The 20,861-nt window shown below is 43.1% G+C and overlaps 1 protein-coding gene across 7 annotated transcripts in view; it reads right to left on the bottom strand.

Annotated features, from left to right (window-relative positions):
- Nucleotides 1–20,861, bottom strand: part of kmt2ba (lysine (K)-specific methyltransferase 2Ba) — a 36,957-nt gene that overhangs the window by 15,560 nt on the left and 536 nt on the right. The window contains exons 2-11 of one of the 7 annotated variants that reach the window (XM_031586713.2): nt 13,101–13,170; nt 9,605–11,461; nt 9,214–9,407; nt 8,840–8,947; nt 8,396–8,558; nt 7,958–8,171; nt 6,274–6,338; nt 5,658–5,879; nt 3,739–3,833; nt 1,565–1,966 (exon numbers count right to left, since the gene is read on the bottom strand). In XM_031586713.2, coding sequence (XP_031442573.1) covers nt 1,565–1,966; nt 3,739–3,833; nt 5,658–5,879; nt 6,274–6,338; nt 7,958–8,171; nt 8,396–8,558; nt 8,840–8,947; nt 9,214–9,407; nt 9,605–11,461; nt 13,101–13,170 — 3,390 coding nt within the window. The remainder of the gene's footprint in view (nt 1–1,564; nt 1,967–3,738; nt 3,834–5,657; nt 5,880–6,273; nt 6,339–7,957; nt 8,172–8,395; nt 8,559–8,839; nt 8,948–9,213; nt 9,408–9,604; nt 11,462–13,100; nt 13,171–20,861) is intronic. The other 6 variants (XM_031586715.2, XM_031586716.2, XM_031586719.2 and 3 more) reach the window with 6 other exon arrangements.

Below are 20,861 nucleotides of genomic sequence, written 5' to 3'. Positions count from 1 at the left end.
CTCTGGGATACATAAAAAGTACAAAGCATTACTAGTGTCTAGGGATGGGTATCGTTTTTTTTTTTCCGATACCGGTGCTAAACCGATACTTTTAAAACGATACTGGTGCCTAAACGGTGCCTGAACCGATACTTTAAAATAAAAAATAAATTAAAAAAATGCACAAAACGACGATTGACGACATTAAAGACAGGCATTTTTTATTGCCAAGGCAAAAAAAAAATTCTTCAAATTGAACAATATATTAACTGTTTAAGGTATACTATAAATATAAATAAATACAAAACACTTGGCTTTAAACTACAGCTTCAAACCTTTTAACTTCAAACTATGAACAATATATTAACTGTTAACAACAGTTTACAGTATACTTAATAAATAAATACAAAACACACACTACAGCTTCACACTTCAATAATTATTTTGCAGAAATATGAGCATATTTGCCTTCGGAGTCAAAAATGTATTATTTTGTTTTCATTTATTTCATGAAATTTCACCATTTTCTGATTTGTTTATACCTATCTTTTCTATCTTGTTTATACTTTAATCTTGTTATTTGAACCTACTGGGTACGTGAATTTGTACTGCCCCTTTAAGAGACTAGGTTTAGTTTTGCTGGCATCTCCGTTTAGTCTTCAGTCTGCGGTTGCTGATCTGCCTTTGACTCTTGCCTTCTCTCCCCCCTTTACACGCAATTGTTTTGTTGCATTTGCTGCACGTTGCGTTGTTTGAATCTTTTTGTGCGAAATACAGCCACACTTTTGACCGTTTACCTTTCGACATTTTCTCTGTTAAACTGATGGCTAGCTCTGTTTGTGCTTGCTCTGTGAAATGCTGCCTGCTCTTCGTTGTCATAAGACTGTTGCTATGTAATCACCAATGAGCGTCAGCGACACAGGCCAACGTTTACATTGGGAGATGGGGCAGTTTTAAATGTGCCTAGCAACCCAAAAAGTTATTCATACAGATCGTACTCAGACAGATCTACGCCACTAACGTTACTGCTCGTTAGCCAACCCTACTAGTGTCTAGAGGTGAAAAAAAAAAATCGATACAGTGTAGCATCGCTATATGTTTTGGCATAATATTATATTAATACAGCGTATTGCAATAATGAGTTATTTCATATTTGTATTTAGGTATAAATACAATCTGATAACATAGCTTCTGAAGACCTCATTCTTCGCTTGCATCACAGCGGAAATTGTAAAGGGAGTCGACAACAAACTTACTGTGCCAAGATAGCTACAGAGACTTCCAGTAAATGACGCATAATATATAATCGAGAAATAAATTGCAATGCATCTTGCTGTAAAATACATGCTGTATCGTAAAATAGTGTTTCTCAACTGGTGGGTCGCAGGGTGTGTGTTTCTTCAGAACTAAAAGAGTGTTCTCCCTTGCAGCTAAGATGTACTCTAGGGTTCCTGTTATCTGATCCAGATATTAATATACAAAAATTACATATCGTCTAAAATATAGTAAGCACATTACTCTAAAACAAAACAATTTTTTGTATTTCTCTCTCCCTAACACAAATTGACTCCTGAGCCTTTCCGACCTTGAAGTCGATGCGAATCCTGTGCACGTTGCTCTGGCGGGACGTCATCTCTCGTGGGATGAGGCGGTTGGCCAGCGCCGCCAGTGCGCTGGGGGCCGTGTTGTGCTGCACTGAGCTCTGGGAAGGAGTAAGACAGGGTGCGTGAGCTTGGTGGGGCGCGCTATCTGGCGCGCTATCCGCTCCTGTCCGGAACTTTCCGCCTGCGGGCCACTCCATCTGCTGCTGCTGCAGGGGGGAGGAAGAGCCGGGAGGCTGTGGCTGCTCCCCAGCCGTGGCCGCCCGCACCACACTGGGGGGCAGCCGCTCCAGCCGCAGCTGTAGGCTCAGCTTGAGCTTCAGGGAGGGGCAGCCGGACACTGAAGGGGAAGGAGGGAGGTCCTGGGCCTGTGAGGGGGGTAACTGCTGAAGCAGGAAAAACGGGAGGGGAGACATGTAGGGGGGGAGGTGTGGTTGGGGTGGGTAAGGAATGAAAAGGGAAAAGGAAGGGAAGGGGAAAGGGGGATGGCAGGGTTACAGCACAAACCAAGCAGAGAAAGCCAAGCATCCTCACTTCTTCCAGCCCTTGGGGTGGGTACCAAAAACAAATGTTTCCCCTGTTACCGTTTTCTGTGGCACTAGGTAGTTTGACGTAAAGCCTAAACAAGTACAAATCGGCAAAGAGCTTCCTTTTTCTACTGTTCTAATTGACTTATTTACTGCGATAGTGGTTAGTTTCAGGCTAATCTGCAAGCCAGCTTGGTTATTTCTATTTGGAAATTAGTGAAAGAAAGCTTGCATAGGCTACAAGTGCATGCTATCCAAAGCATTTTTAATTGCTCATTCACAGGCATCTACTTTTAGCAGGAAACATTGCCTACTGGATTAGTGAGATCTGGTCAGATGGCCAGAGAAGTTGCCTAAACTAACTTATCAGCAGATGTCATAATGCCATGCTTGAGTATTGCTACTGTTCCTACAACAGAGCAAAGTATGTTCTGTATTTCAACACTTGTCAATTGACATTGATAATGTGGACGTCCTCTCTAGTAGTGTCATCCTGTTAACCCAACATGGTAGGCCTCTACCTGAAAGTGACGTCCTACACATTTGAATGCTAATGCTAAAGCTGTCAGTGATACCCAACCCCTTTCAACAGTAATGCTAGTAGACAGTGAGGAAACACAGCAAGATCATGTGATGTGGGGGTGTTGCTACAAGCAGAGGGAGGTTCATAGGAAGGAAATGGCAGAAAGAGAGGTTGGAGATGCAGGTAGAGATCTGTGGCAGATGTCACACGGCTGGAGTGTAAAAGAGGCAGTAAGAGGAAGGAATATGGAAGCTAACACAAAAAAAGCACATCTGAATAAGCCCATGATTCAAAAATACATCTACAGTAAGATCTGAAGAGATAGATATACAGTACGTGTAGGAGACTTTTCTGAAAGATGAAGAGAAGAAAAAAAGGAACGTGAATGAAAACCAACAGAGACAGAGAGAGAGCGCGAGTAAGACCACATGCAAAGAACACGAGGAAAGCCAGTCAACTAAACGTGTCTACCATGCACTGGAGGGGAAAGCCAAATTAGTTCCTCACTGGACTGAAAGAAAAGTGAATTACTCAGGAGAACTGAATCAAGCAAAAAAAATTTAAAAACAAGGACAAAAGGACAGAGAACTCTTCCTCACACTAAAGGCATTGCAAACTCTTTAGTATGGTCTAAAAAGCAAGAGATATTGAAGCTGAAGACAACAGAGATGGCAAACTAATAACTGGCCAGACTATACAGTGAGAAGCTACGTTTAACATTCTGTGAAATAGGTCAGCTTTACAAAATCTTGTAGGGTCAATTCCCATGTGATACAGTTTTACAACTCTAGCTATGAAAACATTATCAAGTACTGAGAAAAAGAAAATCAATGTAATCTGTAGTCTGCATGACAGCTAGTTCTACTTTTACCAGAAGTTGTTATGAGTATTTTTTAAATGGCTGGAAAGCCACACAAGTCACAAAACTATTTTATGGTCAACATTTCTCAATTCTGATAACTATCTTAACTCTTGCATGACCAGTCTCACAGGTTAAAACCCCATGCAATAATGTTGAAAAACACAGCAATTTGCATACCGGTAGTCAAAATTGAAATTTCAGCTGAGTGCGTGCCGGAATAACATGCAGCGGAGGAGAGTCCATTACCTTTTCAAATCGCCGACGGCCAGATTTGGCAAACGGTGGCCGCTTGGGCTTTGTGAAGTCACTGCCATCCTCAACCGCAGGAATGGCTGGCGCCTCTGTAAGAAAACAACCTCATCAGCACCAGGCACTTTCCACAGACAACTTCAGCAAAGGTGTGTGTTGCCACCGCTGTGCATAGTTTGCTTGACATGATATATTTATTTTGCATTGATTCTAAGCAGGTGCTGTGGATATGTGAAATGCGCTGACAGGTAGACCACTGTGAGTGCATGAATCTAACTCTAACCCTAACACTCTAACACTTCCTACACAACGACAGTGGAATCACATCAGACAGTGATCACTTGTGTCGTTATAACAGGGGCTTCTTCTTTAAAAGAAAAAGAGTACAATGGGTAATTTGACAGAATAGATTAATCTAGGCTGTTTTCTTGACTACATACAGCCTAAGGCTCCTAATTACAGACACTCAAACATTCAATCCTGGTTATAGCCAAACATTCCATACATTTCAAATGAGGTTAAACATTAGTCATCCCACTAAAGTTTAAACAATATTGGTGAAATGCTTCTGAATGGGAAAGGGAAGGCTATCTAGCTGGCAATAATCAACCAAATCATTCAGCCTAGTTTAACCTGTACTGCATGAGATAGGGTGCATGACAATATGTATCCAGGGATACCTAGGGTGAACTAAGCAGAGGGTAGTTAGGGAATGTGGTCATTCTAGTATCTTGAGTAGCATGTGTATCTAGCAGACAGGTGAGTACGTCACAATAAAGTATCAACACATTAGCTTGAAGTCAGGTCTCAAGAACTGTGGCACATAGATAAGCAAGTCAAGTCTGTCCATAAGCAAGCGATCACAGCACAGACTTATTTATTACTAATAATCAATTAATTACTAAAAAAAAAGAAAAAAAAGAAGTAAAAGTAAAGAAACTTTGAATTCAAATTATCGTTTTAATATTGTCTTTCTTCTGATAGAAAAGTAGTCCCATTAAAGGATGTTTGCAAAGCATGTTGCTATGCAGAAAACCCAACAGAGGGACAAACACTGCTCTATGAAAGAGGCCCTTGTGCATACAGACAACAGGAAGATACAGAAAAACATGTTATCAGATATAGCTGCACAAGTAGAAAGCCTCTGCACAACTGGCAATATTTAACTGTTGCATAATGTGGAATAGTTTTTCTATAATAAGAGTTTGTATTCATGGAAGCCAACAAGTTTGGCAAAATAATGACTCATACAAATTGTACTCACAGGTGATGTTTTATTAATAGCAAATTTTACACAGACTTTTGAACCGCCTATTTCATCAAAGCCCTTTTAACAGCCATCAACATTTCTGAACACCAAATGAATGTTAAGGGTTTGGTTTATGTACCAAATGGTAGCTCTTCACTAGTGTATGCAGTCTGCTAGTTAGCAGACCAATCCAGTGTCGCGCTAATCAGCCAAGTAAAGTTACAGGTCTTTCAGGATTACATTAAGATAACATATGGCTGAAGTTTTTGATAACTTGCCAATAGCTTTTAAGGCCACAAACTCCACAGACCACTTTGTCAAATCAGATGCATCATAAAGTTCAAGTGATGCAATGACCAAGGCATGACCAAATGAGGCCTTCAATGGCAGTAGGAATGAGAGTTTTCATGAGGTAAGAACTTATTGCCACAATTTTCACCTTGTGACAAATTTTTATTTTAGAAAAATATAGGGTGTGTTTCCCATTTCTACAGAATATCTTGTCTTTACCCAGTCATCCACCTCAAGTCAAAATCACGATGTCATGCATCCTCAGTTGAGAGTCAAGGCAGACTCGCTATTCCCTTGAGTTGGGCTCAAGTCACCATATTTGCGGACTGAGTCATGACACTCCAGCCCCCCACCACTGGTGTGTAGTGTGCATTACCGTTGCTCAGGGGTGTCCTCCTGTGGATGGGCTGGTGGCTGGTGGCCTCGTCCGAGTCAGTCTCGGCGGACCGAAGGAGATCACTGTAGCAAAGGGGTGTGACCTGTCTACGAGGCTGCTTCCTGGAAGGGGAGGGGCTTTGGAGGTCAGAGGGCGCCTGCTCCTCCTCCTCGCTGGATGCGTTTCCGCTGGCGGAGGACCGCCCGCCACGGCGCACCTGGACTGGAACACACACAGCAACCATCAGACAGGAAACAGGCACGCAGGGAACGCATCACTAACATCAACACATTCTCTCTCACACACACATTTAGAGCAGCACACAGGAAGCAGTCACGCAAAGCATTAGTGACAACACTCTCTCCCTCATACAGAGCCCCTGGTCTGATCACTAGATTTTACAGAGTGGTCAGTGAGATAATACACGCACATACACAAACACACACATATATAATAAGACACATACAGCCATTAGTAGACACACACACACACACACACCACCCATGCAAAAAGCAAACACAGGCAGAGAGGACACCGTTAAGCCAAGCTTCACATCAACTAATTTAAGGTGTATGGTGTTTCTATAACGGCAGCTGTGATCAGGACGTGCTCGTACCTTTGGGGTTCCGGTTTCCCATGCGCATGGCTTTCTTCAATGCAATGCGGGAACATATTCTGTGGCTGTTGGACAAACAAAGCAGCTCATATTAGCGGAGCCATGCTGAAGCTGGCTTATAGTTAGCCATCCTCTACCCTAACTTCCCGACTGAACCCAAGCAGCAAATCAAGTCTCTAATTCCCTTGACCATACGTGGACTTCCAGTCCAACAACATTAAACATGCTTGTTCATAATGGCTGACTAGAGTGCACTTTAAGTGACCTAGAGCAGGGGTTTTCAACCGGGGGTCTGAGGCCCCCTGGTGGTCCGCGACGGCATTGCAGGGGGTCCGCGACATGAGCCTATGTTGATCAGTTCACCATTGATATTTTTTTTTTTTTTTGCTTTGATTTTTCAACACATTTCCAGATTACTCTTGAATATCGTGAAAAATATCTAAAATAAGAAAAATATGTCTTAAATAATATAAAGGAGATTCACGCTGACAGAATGTAGCCTTGCACCTATCCAGTCTATGGTAGCCTGTGCTTTGCTAATGTAAATGCATTGCGTCCCTAACGTCACGCCATACACATTCGCGCGCGAAGTTGATACGCATCGGCAGTTAAGCATAGCCTACGTGTACTTTTGAAGTTTAGTTGAAAAAGTTATACTTTGGTGAACGACTGAAGTTATCTACTGTCCTTAGCTAACATTTCGTACTAACGTCGAGTTAGCTGGTCAGAAGCACCAATGGATCGGTTTTTAGTGAGGAGAGTGACAGAGGGACAGGCTGCCACGACAGAGGGACAGGCTAACACGATATAGGGACAAGGACAGGCTTCCAACAAAGCTACACCTTCACAGGATACAGGGGAAAAAAGAAAAAGAAAATACAATGAGGAATACATCAAATACGGATTTACAGTGACGACAGACAGAGCAGGAGAGGAGGTACCACCGTGTTTCGTGTGTTCAACATTACTGTCAACTGAAGCCTTAAAGCCGTCAAAACTATTGCGGCATATGGAGATGCATCACGTTTTCTTGAGTACATGAAACAGATGTTGCGTGATTTTCATATGACTTAAGTTCTGGATAAGTTGCCAGACAGAATTTCCAGAGCTTGCTGCAAAAGCAATGAGGTGTATTTTGCCCTTTCAAACTACCTACCTGTGTGAGAGCATTTTTTCTACACTGGCGTACTTGAAGAAAAAGTACAGGGCAAGGCTTGAACCAGAGAATGATATGAGACTGTCGCTGTCTACCATTTCGCCACAAATAGACTGAATAGATCTGTGTGGACTTCACCATGCCTAGATATTACACTGACAGGTCTCCCCTCTCTCCACACACACACACACACGCACGCACGCACGCGCGCACACACACACACACACACACACGCACGCGCGCAGGCACATCAGTGGGCCGCAGATTACGTTCTAGTCAGAATGGTGGTCCCTGGGACAAAACCAGTTGAAAACCCCTGACCTAGAGAGTGAAATGATTTAAGTTTCAATTCGACAACTGCAAATGGCAGAAAGGAATGTGATTTCAGCTCAAAATCAAAACACAGTAGCCATAAAAGCAAATGACAGTTACACTAGTGCAACCAAGAAAGGCCACAAAGAAGCAACTCATTTTCTGGAAGAGGAGAGGGCTGGGGGGTGTGGATTAGTTTGTTAGGCCATGACTCACATGCAGCACTGCCTCTTCTTGTTGGGGCCGCCGAACTTCGGCTTGTCCAGGCAGTGAACGCAACGGCTGCAGTCGTCCTGGTTGAGGCAGCCCGGGCAGCGCAGGCAGCGGCGTGAGCGGGAGCCTCTGTGGCCATACTCACGGACACCCTTTTGAGTGCGCCGCTCCGAGGTGTCAGAGACGCTCTCAGTGTCAGATACCTCACCCACATCTGCTAGAACCAATCAAAGAGAGGCATGGGGGGGAGGAGAGGAGCAAAACCGAAGAGAAGCAGGGATAGAGAATAAGGGAAAAGACAGGCAGTTACAACCAGGGCTACCCCAAACAATCTAGGGATTAAGTGCATTTTGGGAGATTTAATCCAGAGATTTCAGCACAAAGCTGTTTTTTTGTCATCTAAAAACACGCTGGATTTGAGGCATATGTGTTGCGACATACCTTCCGCAGTGGGTGAGGGGGCAATGCCCTCGCGCTCATGCATGGGAAGGGCGCTGAGGCGTGGGATGTCATCAGGTACAATGGCGCGAGGCTGGCCCAGGGCCACGGCTGCCGCTCGACACACATGCTTGATCCGGGGCCCAGTGAGCAGTTGCTGCTGCTGCTGCATAATGCATGAATATACAAATATAACACATATTACACCTATACAAGAAGGAGGCAAGCATACATGATCTTACTACATATTACTTGCACTACAAATAGAGCACAAATTACTAATAATAAACTGAAGCAATAATTAAAAAAAACATTATAACATAGTAATTTGCAACTTGAATAGTGTAAATGCTTTTAGACCCAACTGATCAGAACACACACACACACACACACACACACACACACACACACACACACACACACACACACACACACACACACACACACCTTAGAGGCAGGGTCCTTGTTTGGGGCCCTCACCATCCTTCTCCTCCTTCTCCTCTTCAGCCCCGTCGTCTCAGTGGATTCTCCCAGCTGGACTGAGCCAGAAAGCAGCTGCAGGAAATGCTACTCAGTCAGTGCTCACACATGCAATACCCAGCACATTAAATACACACTAACAACATGTTTTATGCATTACATCCAAATTCCAAAGTCATCAACAAGTCGCAATTTACATAAACAATATCTGAAAACAAGAGCGCTAAAGAAAAATATCCCAAATGACAACAAATGTGACTAACCTCTTATACTTCTATAATACTACTGTACCTATACATTGAGACACAAGTAATACACAGAGGAAATCTTGATTGATTTACCTGAGAGGATTTAAGCTGTTTTTGCTGGTCGATCTTGATTAGCTGAACCTTGGCCCTCTTGAGCAGGTGGAACATCCTCTTGTTGGAGCTTGACACAGAGATGCGGTGGGTCGTCCCCTCCTGTTCAACCAGCACACGCTCACCAAGATCTCTCTGGGTTAGGACCTCACTCTCCATTTGGGTCGATCCCTCCACTATGGGGGGGGGGGGGGGGGGGGGGGGGGCATGAATTAGACATAGGTTTCCTTCCATAGGCAGAAATTATTTTCATACAGCTAGTTCTCAACATAATTCTGTCAAAAGTTAATCTCGAAAACTGTAAGTACTCATTTAGGTACATATTTAGACTGCTTATGAGCATCACCATGAGCATGCATGAAAGTCTTCATACCATTGTCCCCTGTTGCAGCATCCACATGCTCTGCACCAGGTAGAGTAGCACCTGCGACGTTCAGGTGTACTGCCAATTTCCTCACCACCCCAGGGGACTGGATGTCCTCAATCGTCAACTTGGACTTCCTCCTCTTCCTCACAGGGCCTGGTGAGTCTTCGCCGGCCTTCGTGTCGCCTCCGGTTTCGCCCTGCTGGTCACCCGCTGCTCCGGCCAGGGTCCTCTGCACTTTCTTCTGGGCCAGGGTGGTGGTCAGCTTCTTCAGCCGCTCGTAAAACTTCAGGTTGCCGGCACCCGGGCTGAGCACCGAGCCTTTGCTCCGCGGAGCGTCTGAGGTAGAGTTGTCTTCCTGAAATCTGTCGGCGTCGCCTTCTCCTTTAGCATCCTCGTGGTCTTGAGATTTCCTCCTGTGTCTTACTGGCTTGGTGGCCGGCGGTTTGCTCTCCACGTCGGGACTTTGAGAAGTGCCAATCCCATTCTTCTTCAGGGCTCTCTTGGGGAGCAGGTGGGACATTCTCTCATCGTCCAGGAACCTCTTGGGCGTCTTGATGACTCTGGAGGAGCGCCCGCTGACCACAGGCGTGACTGATTGCGTGCATTCCGCAGGTGTTAGCTCAGTGTTTGCCTGCGCATGAGACTCCTCTTCCTGCTGTTCCTTCTGGTTCTCCGAATTCAAAGACTCCATCGGCTCGTAAGTGTAACAGACCATCCTCTGACGGGGTTTTCTGTGCTTCCCTGGGGTCTCGGGAGATTTATCTGTTGTTGGCATGCCTGGCTTCCTTTGATGGCCAAACGAGGCCCTCCGCTTTTTAAATTTATAGTGAGCTGCCCTTCTGCGCATCTGACCCCCTGACGATGCAGCGGGCTGATCTGAAGGCTCATGTCCACTCTCCCGTCCTGCCTCCGCACCCTCCTCAGGTGATCCCTCAGCACCTTTTGAAACCCTCCTCTGCTTGCCAACAGGCTTTGGGGATACTGCCGCTGAGCTGCTGACCATGTCTTTCGTCCTCCGTTTCTGTGGTATCCAAAGCAAGTGACTAGGATTCCTCCTCTGGCCGCCAGAGCTTGGACTAGCAGATGGGAGGCTGTTCCCACTATCTAAGGCACCTGAACCTTCCTCCTGAGGAAGAGGCCTACTTCGTTTCACAAACTTCCCAAGCATCGGGCCTGTGCCTTTACCAACCACAGCGGGCACCTTTACAGCAGACGTCTTGCCCCGGCCTTTCACCAACGTCAGAGTCCACACAACTTTGCTTTGCTTCTTCTGTGACAGACCTTCACTTTGAACAGGTAGGGGCTTTGCAGGACCAGCCAGCTCAGCTTTTGGATCCTTCAGCACTACGGGAAGGGTGCTGCTAGTGCCTGTACTCGTCGTACCCTGCTGGCTGTGTTTTTGGTCATCACTTCCCTCAGCGTTCAGTTCTTCCACTTCATCATTTGTTAAAACAGCATTGACTGATTTCCTACCCTTCTGTTTTTTAGCTAAGCCTTTGGCTGGTTGCCTACCGTCAGCACCTGGGCCTTTGCCTTTCAAATCTTGCCGACCCTTCACTGTTTTTGGTGGTGAAACTTCCTTTGCTTTCCTTTTGACGGCAAATTTGACGACCAGTTTTGGCTTAGATGCGTTCCTCGTCTTGGCACCAGTCGCAGTAGAGGGTTCATCTTTGCGGATTTTCTCACCCCTCTTGACAACCTTCCCATAGAGGGGCCTGATCTCTGTGACCGAGGGGCCCTGTGATGAAGTTGCATCTTTCTCTTCATTCAAGTCTGGAGCTGGAGGTGGCTTTTCCGCTGGTGACAACACTGACTTCAGAGGACTGACTGCTGGGACAACAGAAGAAGGATCTGCATAAACAACTGTATGGAAAATAAGAGTCCATTTGATGTAACACGACATGTATCTAAACAAATAGCAATACTTGATGTAGAAAGATATGCAGCACTAGATGGGGGGCATTGTGAGAATTATTACTTTGAAGTCTGAATTAAATGTATTTTTCACAAACAACTGGCTGTGTTTAGACCATGCAATTTGGTATTGGGGTTAATGTACCAAGCAAACATCTGTAAAAAACACACGGAGTAATAACTTCCCATCTCTTACAGTGGCATAAAGACTTCCAACAGAACAGGAGTATCCACCACTTATCACATCTACTTTTAGACCGTGCAATTGACTGGTGTGGTAGTGGGATTAACCCCCAGGAGTCCTGAGACCAGATTCAGGGACTGTAGAGAAGGGTAGAGTAGTCACCCCACCCGGACTTGAACCTGGGTCTACAGGGTGCTAAAGCTGCACTCTGACCGCAACGCCAAAGAGCCAGGCTCGTTGGTATTGTATGGTGAAAATGCTATACATAAATAACTTTAAACAGTGGTTCCAAAGTCACAATTATTTGTTTGAATTCTGTAGAGGTTTTGGTACAGTAATATGTAAGTAGTATACATGTCATATTTGTATTTTTCTCTAAAATCCCTACAAAATGATCATACTGTGAAAAGTATTATATTTTTATACTTTTTACCTGCTCTACTTAGAATATGTGCAAAAACTGACTGAACTGTATCACAATCACAACTGTTTCTCTAAGGTCTTGGGTATGCAACAAGAATAAAATCTCTGAATCACTCAATTCATATGAACAAATACAAATCTAACATTTGGCCATAACACGTCCTTGTCATTGTAGTATCAAAAGGTATCAATAGGAGGCCTAATGGCCTTGATCCATTCATATGCAGAGGGTGGCTTTTAACACTCCTCCCTATCACACATCAACACCAAGACAAGACACAAGACAAAGCCAAAGGAAACTACATTACAGAAATCTCCACATTATTTTCCGTTTACACTATATGGCCACATGTGCAAATGTAAATTGACACAAATTACACTCCATACCCATCCAAACTAATTTTGGCACAAATTATACTCCATAACCATCCAAATATTTAAACGTATTCATCCAATGAATGTAAAATAGTAGTAGATTATCAAGTTGTAGCTCCATTTCACACACTACATTTCATTGTCCTTGGAATCTAAAAGCTTGGTGTGGTGTTATAAAAATAAAAAATGTAAAAAGAATTGGAGTACTCTCCAACTCTCCGTTTACATGTGTGCGAGTGGAGATGTAGGCGCTCTCCTTTGATGGAATTTAATTTACCATCTAATTCCAAAGGGCAGGGCCTGCCACAAAATAAAGGAATTATACTTGGACCTTGGTGGAGTTTGTTTACAATGGACTTCCTCCCGTGAATAGATCAGCTAATGAAGGGGTGGGTGTCTATGCTGTCCTACTGGTGCATGCCTGAATATTTAACTTATTTTAAGGTACTTTTTAAATTGTCGTTTCTCTTGTCAGTTTATTAATCGGAAGGAAAAACGTTTCAAGTTTATGCACGGGGTGAGTAACTCACCATCACACAGTGGGATAAAGACTTCCAACAGAACAGGGTTATCCGCCACCTATCACATGTTCACTAATGTACTCACTTTGTGAGAGACTGCGTGTGGAGCGTAGAGATCTACCACCATCTGCTCCAAAGCCAGCAAAACTGTCCTCCTGAGGAGATGAGATGAGAGGGGGATAAAAAGAGAGTTCACATTCAGATCTTCCACACACACAAAAAAAAAAACAGACTGGAAGTGTGTCCTGGAAGTGCCGCAGAACACTCTGTGGATTCTAAAATAATGTCTAAATAGTGTCAAGACGTTGTGCCACCATCAAAATCTGTAGAGGAATTGCCAACCTTTTCAGGCTCTCCTATAAAACAGGCCTAAACATCAAACCCTTGGATTACATTTACCTTGGGTCAACTGTGTGAAATAGATCCCTTGCCTTTACAAGGACAATGGTATTGACTGACTTTTTACGGTTATAACAGCATCGCTGCACTAGTCAGCTCTTTGTGAAATTGCAGAAGTACCCGCAAAGGTTCAAAGATATATTCATACGCACATATGGGATGGATGCACGTATGTATGGATGCTTGTATGTGTGTGTGTGTGTGTGTGTATATATATATATATATATATAATATATATATATGTATGTATGTATGTATGTATGTATGTATGTATGTATGTATGTATGTATGTATGTATGTATGTATGTATGTATGTATGTATGTATGCATTTATGCATGTATGGACAGATGGATGGGTGTAGGTAAGAGTGTATGTGTTCATTTGCATTATATGGCATACAAGTCTATGACCCCATTAGGCTAATATCTGTAGCCTACATTTCAGCACTGCAGAAGCTCCCTTATGTGATGGTACTGTGAATTGCGGCATTCCAGAAATATTCTGATTTCTTTGGCCAACTGTAGAGATTAAAGCTTTACAACACATTACTGATTTAATCCATCAACAAAGCAGACAGAGATGCATGAAACACATACAAATATTACAGCAAGCAAGATCTTAGAGATGGAATCTCCACTACAATCAACTTTTAGTATGGACTAGATATCATACTGGACAAAATCGGTCCATTTTGTAACCAAGTAATGCAAGAAATAGAGTTGCCTGTTGCTCATCAGACTATATATAGCCTGGTCCTCACTACCCCACACACTTTGCTGAACCACAGCACCATGGAATGAGAGGGGGACACAAATCCCTGGATCAATCAGAAGATTATCCTTAGCTTGGATCAGACAACGCATCACCATTCTGCCCAGTCTAGCATTGGCTACAGCACGGCACCAAAGTACCAATGGGCACCTAAACTAAACCAATCGGTACCATTGTGAATGAGTTCGGTTGAGAATCGTCTAGCCACACAAACCTACAACAGAATTCAATGAAAGGACTGTGAGTGTCCTCGGCTTTTACTGCTGCCCCAAATCCAAATGAAATTGCAATCCTTGTTATGCATGTTGGTAAAACCTAAACATCTTGTAAATGAATGGGGGTCAATTGAGATTTGCAGGCATTTGTACTTTTACAGACGAACAGGAGAAACACAAGCAAATTACAATGAAAAAATATTTAGTTTGTGACTGTTCCACTCTCCTCATCCTCTCTGTTCTTATGCCTAATTACCGTTACTCTTTTAGAAGATACTTTTATGCAGAGTAACTAACATCACAAGTAAGGTACACGGTTTCTTTATCAGTATGTACATTCCCTGGAAATTCCCTGCCACCTTGGTTGAGCTAAACCGGCACACTATGCTGATTACCAATTACATGACATTTACCACAACTAGCCTATTTTGTGTCGAATAAACACAGAGAGCAACCTGACCATGTATTATGTTGCAACAACTTCAGAGGGCGATATTTTTATAATTCAAAATCTCCATCTCCCAATTTTTTTAATTAATATTCTTAAAGTTGCAATACGGATGCATATCTTGTTTTTAACCTCATCAAGGTTACCCACAAAATGAGGGAACAGCCACCCGCGCCCAACATAGTTAACCTTGATGAAATAGACATAGGATCTGAAGCTTAAGTTTCACAGGATATACACAGATGACACAGCCTCTGAATGAGTAGGTTGGGTGCTGATGGGCAGATGCTCAGAAAGAGAGTGAGGACAATGCCAGATGGGAGGGGTACACACACACACACACACACACACACACACACACACACACACACACACACACACACACACACACACACACACACACACACACACACACACACCAGGCAATGGGCGAGAACAGCAACAGCTTTAGGCCACTCTAACAGGCCAAAGAGATGGCTTCACTGCAGGTTTAGGGTTCGAAAGAGAGGATCATGTTCCCTTTGGCATTCCCTCTAGCAATCCAGTAGGGGTCACAGTTCTGCTACTAACCTAACATGATCTATCAAGTCAAACACAAAAACGTTTGCAAAAATCTTTTAAAATAGGTAACATACCCTGCTATACCTGCATTTTCTCCCGTCCTTCCAGTTAAGCAATGCTGTGTGCATTCAGCCCACATAGTTAAATATGCACCACATATGAGCATGCTTGATATTCACAGCTAACCCCAGCATCTCCTCTCTTTAGGTTTCTGCCAGGCCAACACTCAGCTTGCCGAGCTGAGGGGCTGCCCATAGGGGAAGAGATTGCCATCTGCTGTTTTCAAAGGACAGGCGAAGCCTCTCCCGTCATGCGGCCTAACTTGCAGCACTACGGCCTAACATGTTGAGTTTGTTACAAACACAGATCATTCTTCCTCACCAGTTTACTTTAAGGTAGTAGATAGTAGGAGTGGGCAATATACCGGTTTGATAGTAAAAACCGGTATTGTGCCACGCCATGATATGGATTTTGCAATACCGTGGATACCGCGATTTATTCATAATTTCGAATTTGGCATTTATTTAGTTTTGTTCCAAATTTTAACTGAGTGATAGTACTAAGTAGCTACATCTTTTTTTATTTTAATCTAACCTTGCTTGGTTCTTACGAAAAAAATAATGTATGTTAATATGTCGACCTATTTTTATGAGCGGACGGCGCATGCATTTGTTGCGCGCATGTAGTGCAAGCAACAAACAAGCGTGCAGGCAGCTGAAGTTAGTAGGCAGGCTCTCCATATCTCTCTCCATAGTTGTGTCGCCGTGTTGTTTTAGCCAAAGGTGTAAGCACCAGCAACCTGTTAAATCACCTTTCAATTGGCAGCTTGCACATTATCTACTGGTTGTTTATCATATTTCATATCATCATTCTTAACCCACATAGGTAAGGTACATACAGTTGGCAGCTGCTAGCTTGTGATGAACTCGTGTTAATATGTGTGAATATGAACTCTTTCATACGAACTTGCACGGGCACCCTAAGGGTTTCTACCTTTTCCCATTATAATTTTATGATTATAGACTATAACATCAGCTAGATAACTAACTATCATTTCATGCAAATGTAACTTCCATTTAAATCGTTTATGCTAAGGTAATTTAAAGTTTCCTTAGCTAGCACAGCAATTCGACAACCATAACCAGGAAACAAAACTTTAGCTGCGAAGTTTAATTTCTCAAAATCAGCTCACCATTAAAAAGCAGTCTTGGGTTCAAAGTGATTACAACCACTTGTGTGATGTTAAATGGCTTCACATAGATATAAACAATCCTAAGAGAAATAATGGGAAATCAACAAAGGGCTCACTCTGATATCAATGTAATGTTAGCGAATATTGCTCATGCTAATATTTAACCTTCGCTCGTCGTCCAAAGCCAAATCTATTGTTGAGGTTCCAACATCTTTCAAAAGCAATTTGTCTTTGAATGTGAGTATTCGATCGAGTTATCTTCTGTCCCGTCGTTTGAAGCATACCTTTTAGCTCCGGCATTGGTCTCCCATTATTTAACATTTCACGTTTCGATTGAAAGTCCAGTTTCAGGCTCTCGCGCACGCCCCCTTCATTGAGACAGAGGTACTGTTTGCCTCCCCTCAGTGCTTTTTCACTGCTATGCGGGTTTATGGCAGATCAGCAAGACTACATAGGTTCTACACATACGTGAAATACATGACCTATTCTATAGATAGAGAGGACATATAATACAAGTGTCCACAAATACTACAGTGGTGACAACCAACGAAAAAGCAAAAGGCATGCGCTCAACCCAGTTAGTGAGGGATTGCACAATCTGACACCCCGTGCAGACGGACTCTAGTTTGTCTGGACCCGGTGAACCCCGAGTACAGATAGCCCTATCGTGCAGACGAACGCACTGTATCCGCACACTGTATCCGCACTCCCTCGAATCAGGGGTCCAAAGTGAGTAACCTCCGAATCCGATTGCTGTTGGTGTTCGTCTGCACGCTATCCGCATACCTAATCGGATTGCCCCACGTGATCGCATCATTAGACCAGCCAGAACAACGGACACAACCGGCATTATTTAATAACTGAATAGTTTGCCATGGCGCAGTGAGTTTGGCAGCCAGTTATAACAGCTCTCCAGTTTAAAAAAAAAAATTCTTCCTATTACCTTGCTCCTTTTCCACGTGAATTTCCCTAACGGGATTAATACAAATGTATATATCTGTTGTTAGGAAAGGGATGACATTAACAAGCCACACTTTAATCTATCACTGTTTAATCTATTTGCATCAGACCATTTTTCAAAAAACAGTTTTTAAAAGTGTCAGCAATAGCCTATATGAGCAAATCTGACGTGAAAAGATTTTTTATTATAGACGGAAGTTTCAAAACAGATGAATGTTACGTTAGCTTTAGTCCTGTCAGACAACGATAGCGATAGCTACTAGCTAGCGTTAACGTTACTTCAGAGGTAGCCTACAGTACGTGAAGGACAAAGCCCTCAACAATAGCCTACATTTGTTGTTAGTAATAAAACCATGAAATTGGAAGCAATTGTAAACCATGAAACATTCAGGATCCACATCACTTGCATTGTGGTCTCTCCTGCTCAAGCTCAGCATCTCCATAAAGCACAGGCATTTAAACAACTCAGACATGTCATGTTGCACATTGCTTTGTTGCACTGTTCTAAACTCTTTATTATCAATAACAAATATAATTATTTTTCGCTTAACCTACAGTCTGCTCTTACCACTGATTTTATAAACCACCATAATGTGTTACTGTGCAGATTAAATGTAGGCTATGCGGCTAAGCTAAACGTTGCTAGTTGGAGCTCAACTACTGTCATATGTTATTTTGATAGCATGCTCCTGTCTTCTTCTCCGTTTTCTTCAGTTGTCTGTAGCACCAAAGCGCCACCAACAGGCGTGGGGGATGTACTACAGCTGAGTCAATCGGATTCACTGGGTTCATGTGCACGCGATGTAAAAAGTGGGTAGGTGTGAAATAGGTGTGAAAACTGAACCCGGCTTCAGGCAAATAGAGTCCGTCTGCATGGGGTCTGAGATGAGGCGCTGCTCGTCGCTGCCTCACCTCGCATGTCTCTCTGTTTGAACAGGACATGCGCAAATTCAGCGATTTTTGATTATAAAAATGCTTGAAATTATTGGAATCATACAGAAATTACATTTGTAGCGCATATCAGTAGATACATATTTATTTTATCATTATTTGATTTTTACTTTTCATGATGACATATTTTGCCTTAACTAATATAATTTGAGCTAAGAAGGGCTATTAAAATGTGATTCAGATTTTTTCCCCTCAGATATCGTGATATCATATCGATATCGTCTGGACAGTGGAAAATATCGTGATATGAATTTTAGCTCATATCGCCCACCCCTAGTAGATAGACGAAATTCCCGCACAGCCTAATGCAACATTAACCATTCTACTGAAGCAGACACACTGTAATGTTCCTCAACATGCTCTCCCCTCACATTCGGGAATGCACAGTAATCCTAAACCACAACACAATCATATACTCACAAACCAGTACACAATCCAAGTGATCGTGTAGCATAATTAACAACAGTGGCAGCAACAAAAATAGTTTTATGAAATGTATTGGGGCTTTCCCTACAAAATTTCCCTGATGCCAGTTTAGTCTCATCCACCTCTTCTACTCACCATTTGCATGTTGAGAGTGAACAGCAAAAGAAACACCCTTCACCTCTGCTGTACTCAATAGAAGGTGAGACGTTGATAGCAACTGGGTCCGCTTCTGATAAATACTACGAGCAAAGAAGGAAGACTACTGACAAGAAAAGCATCTGACAAACAAAACTACAGGCCAGTCAGAAGTAACATTTTTTGCAACTAGGAGTAGAGAGGACTCTTCTATGAGCAAGCAACAGACGTAAGCTCTTAACAAGTATATATTTCAGCTCAGTCTGTGTTGTTGCATCAGTCCATTCATAGCCTAAATACTGATGTCACACTGTACAGCGCAGCATCTCAGGTCAGAGGCTCAATGGACAGAACCAACTGTTACCAAAAGTCATACTGACTGGGCCCCTGTTTCTTCACTTGGATTTTCTAAAGGTATGGGTCATACATGCAAGCCACGAATTACAGTTCAAAAGCAAGAACGCAGTAGTGGTTTATTTGTTCGAGATACAAATGCTGTGCATACAAGTTAACATTACATCAAGTGATCAACATAGCAGGTGTCATCCATGGAGAGGCGCATCCTCACAGGATTCATCTTTCATCGATAACAGGGCAGGGAAGTACACCGTGAGAACAGTGAAAGTGAGTATTCAGAAGTAAATCGGTGCCCAGTAATGAGTCAAACTAATGGAGTAAACGTAAACCAAAGCTACATTTGTCTAAAAGTGAACAAACGTTACCTCTCGTGCCTTTCGCATCCAGCTCACAGTTAACATAAACCAGGTCAGAACTCGCGTTTACAGTTAAGGAAAACACGTAGCTAACGTTACATTAACTTAACCTCTGCTCTTCAGATGACCAACAAAGACATCACATTTTACTACAGTGTTAAAGTAATAATAGAGTGCCAAACTAGAAGCCAAATTATTGAGTTAGGTTAGGCTTTGTGTGCACTCTGGAAATGCAACTTGGCAAGCTAACGTTAAACTAACAGTTTAATAACGTCCCTTCTAGGATTTCTAAACTAATATATGTAACGTTATTGCCAAGTTGGCTATATGAATTCCATATATGCAAAAGTAAGCCATGTACAGATAGCGTGGGCTCGTGACATAACGTTTCACATCCCGTCAAATGAGGTATCGTCAACTTCTCTGGTGTCACGTAGCATGCAAGCTAACTAGCTAATGTTGTCGAGCTAACTCCGTAACTTATTAACGTGTATTAGCGCGCGACAGGTAATGTTGCCAAGCTTTGCACGCGGGTAGTCTGCATCTATGCATGCAACCTACGTTACGGCCAAGCTGTCGTGTCCTCCTCCATCTCCTGAAAAGTTTCCTGACAATTTATGCGGAACAAGCAGTAATAAATAGTAAAGGACGTGGCAATGCAGACACAACCTGCACAAGTTAACTGAACAGTAACGGCATAGCCGGGTTATACCACACTGACAAAACAATACATCATAAGTATGACCGACCGAACACATCGTTAGCCGTCTACGATAGAAGGTGATGCTCGCCTCAATGCTGGTAACGGGTACCATTAACGTTTGTCAGTATTAACAGCGCGCAAATGCCCCGCCAGTGTATATCAGCCAATGGCTGAGGCACACACACATCTCACAAAATGGTATTTTAACAAAGGTCGTAAAACTTCTAACTTACTTCCCACTACCAGCACTAATGCAAACGTAACGCCAACGTTGCGGCCGCTGAGGACATGCTAGCAAGCTTTCAGAAACTAAAACTCACTAGCTTTATGCAAGCTAACGTTAGCTACAATATTTGGAAAATGACATGAGT

This window comes from Clupea harengus, chromosome 19, assembly GCF_900700415.2.
Source record: "Clupea harengus chromosome 19, Ch_v2.0.2, whole genome shotgun sequence".
NCBI lineage: Eukaryota > Metazoa > Chordata > Actinopteri > Clupeiformes > Clupeidae > Clupea > Clupea harengus.
Note: the sequence above shows the minus strand (reverse complement) of the source record. Positions and strands in the feature narration are given on the sequence as shown.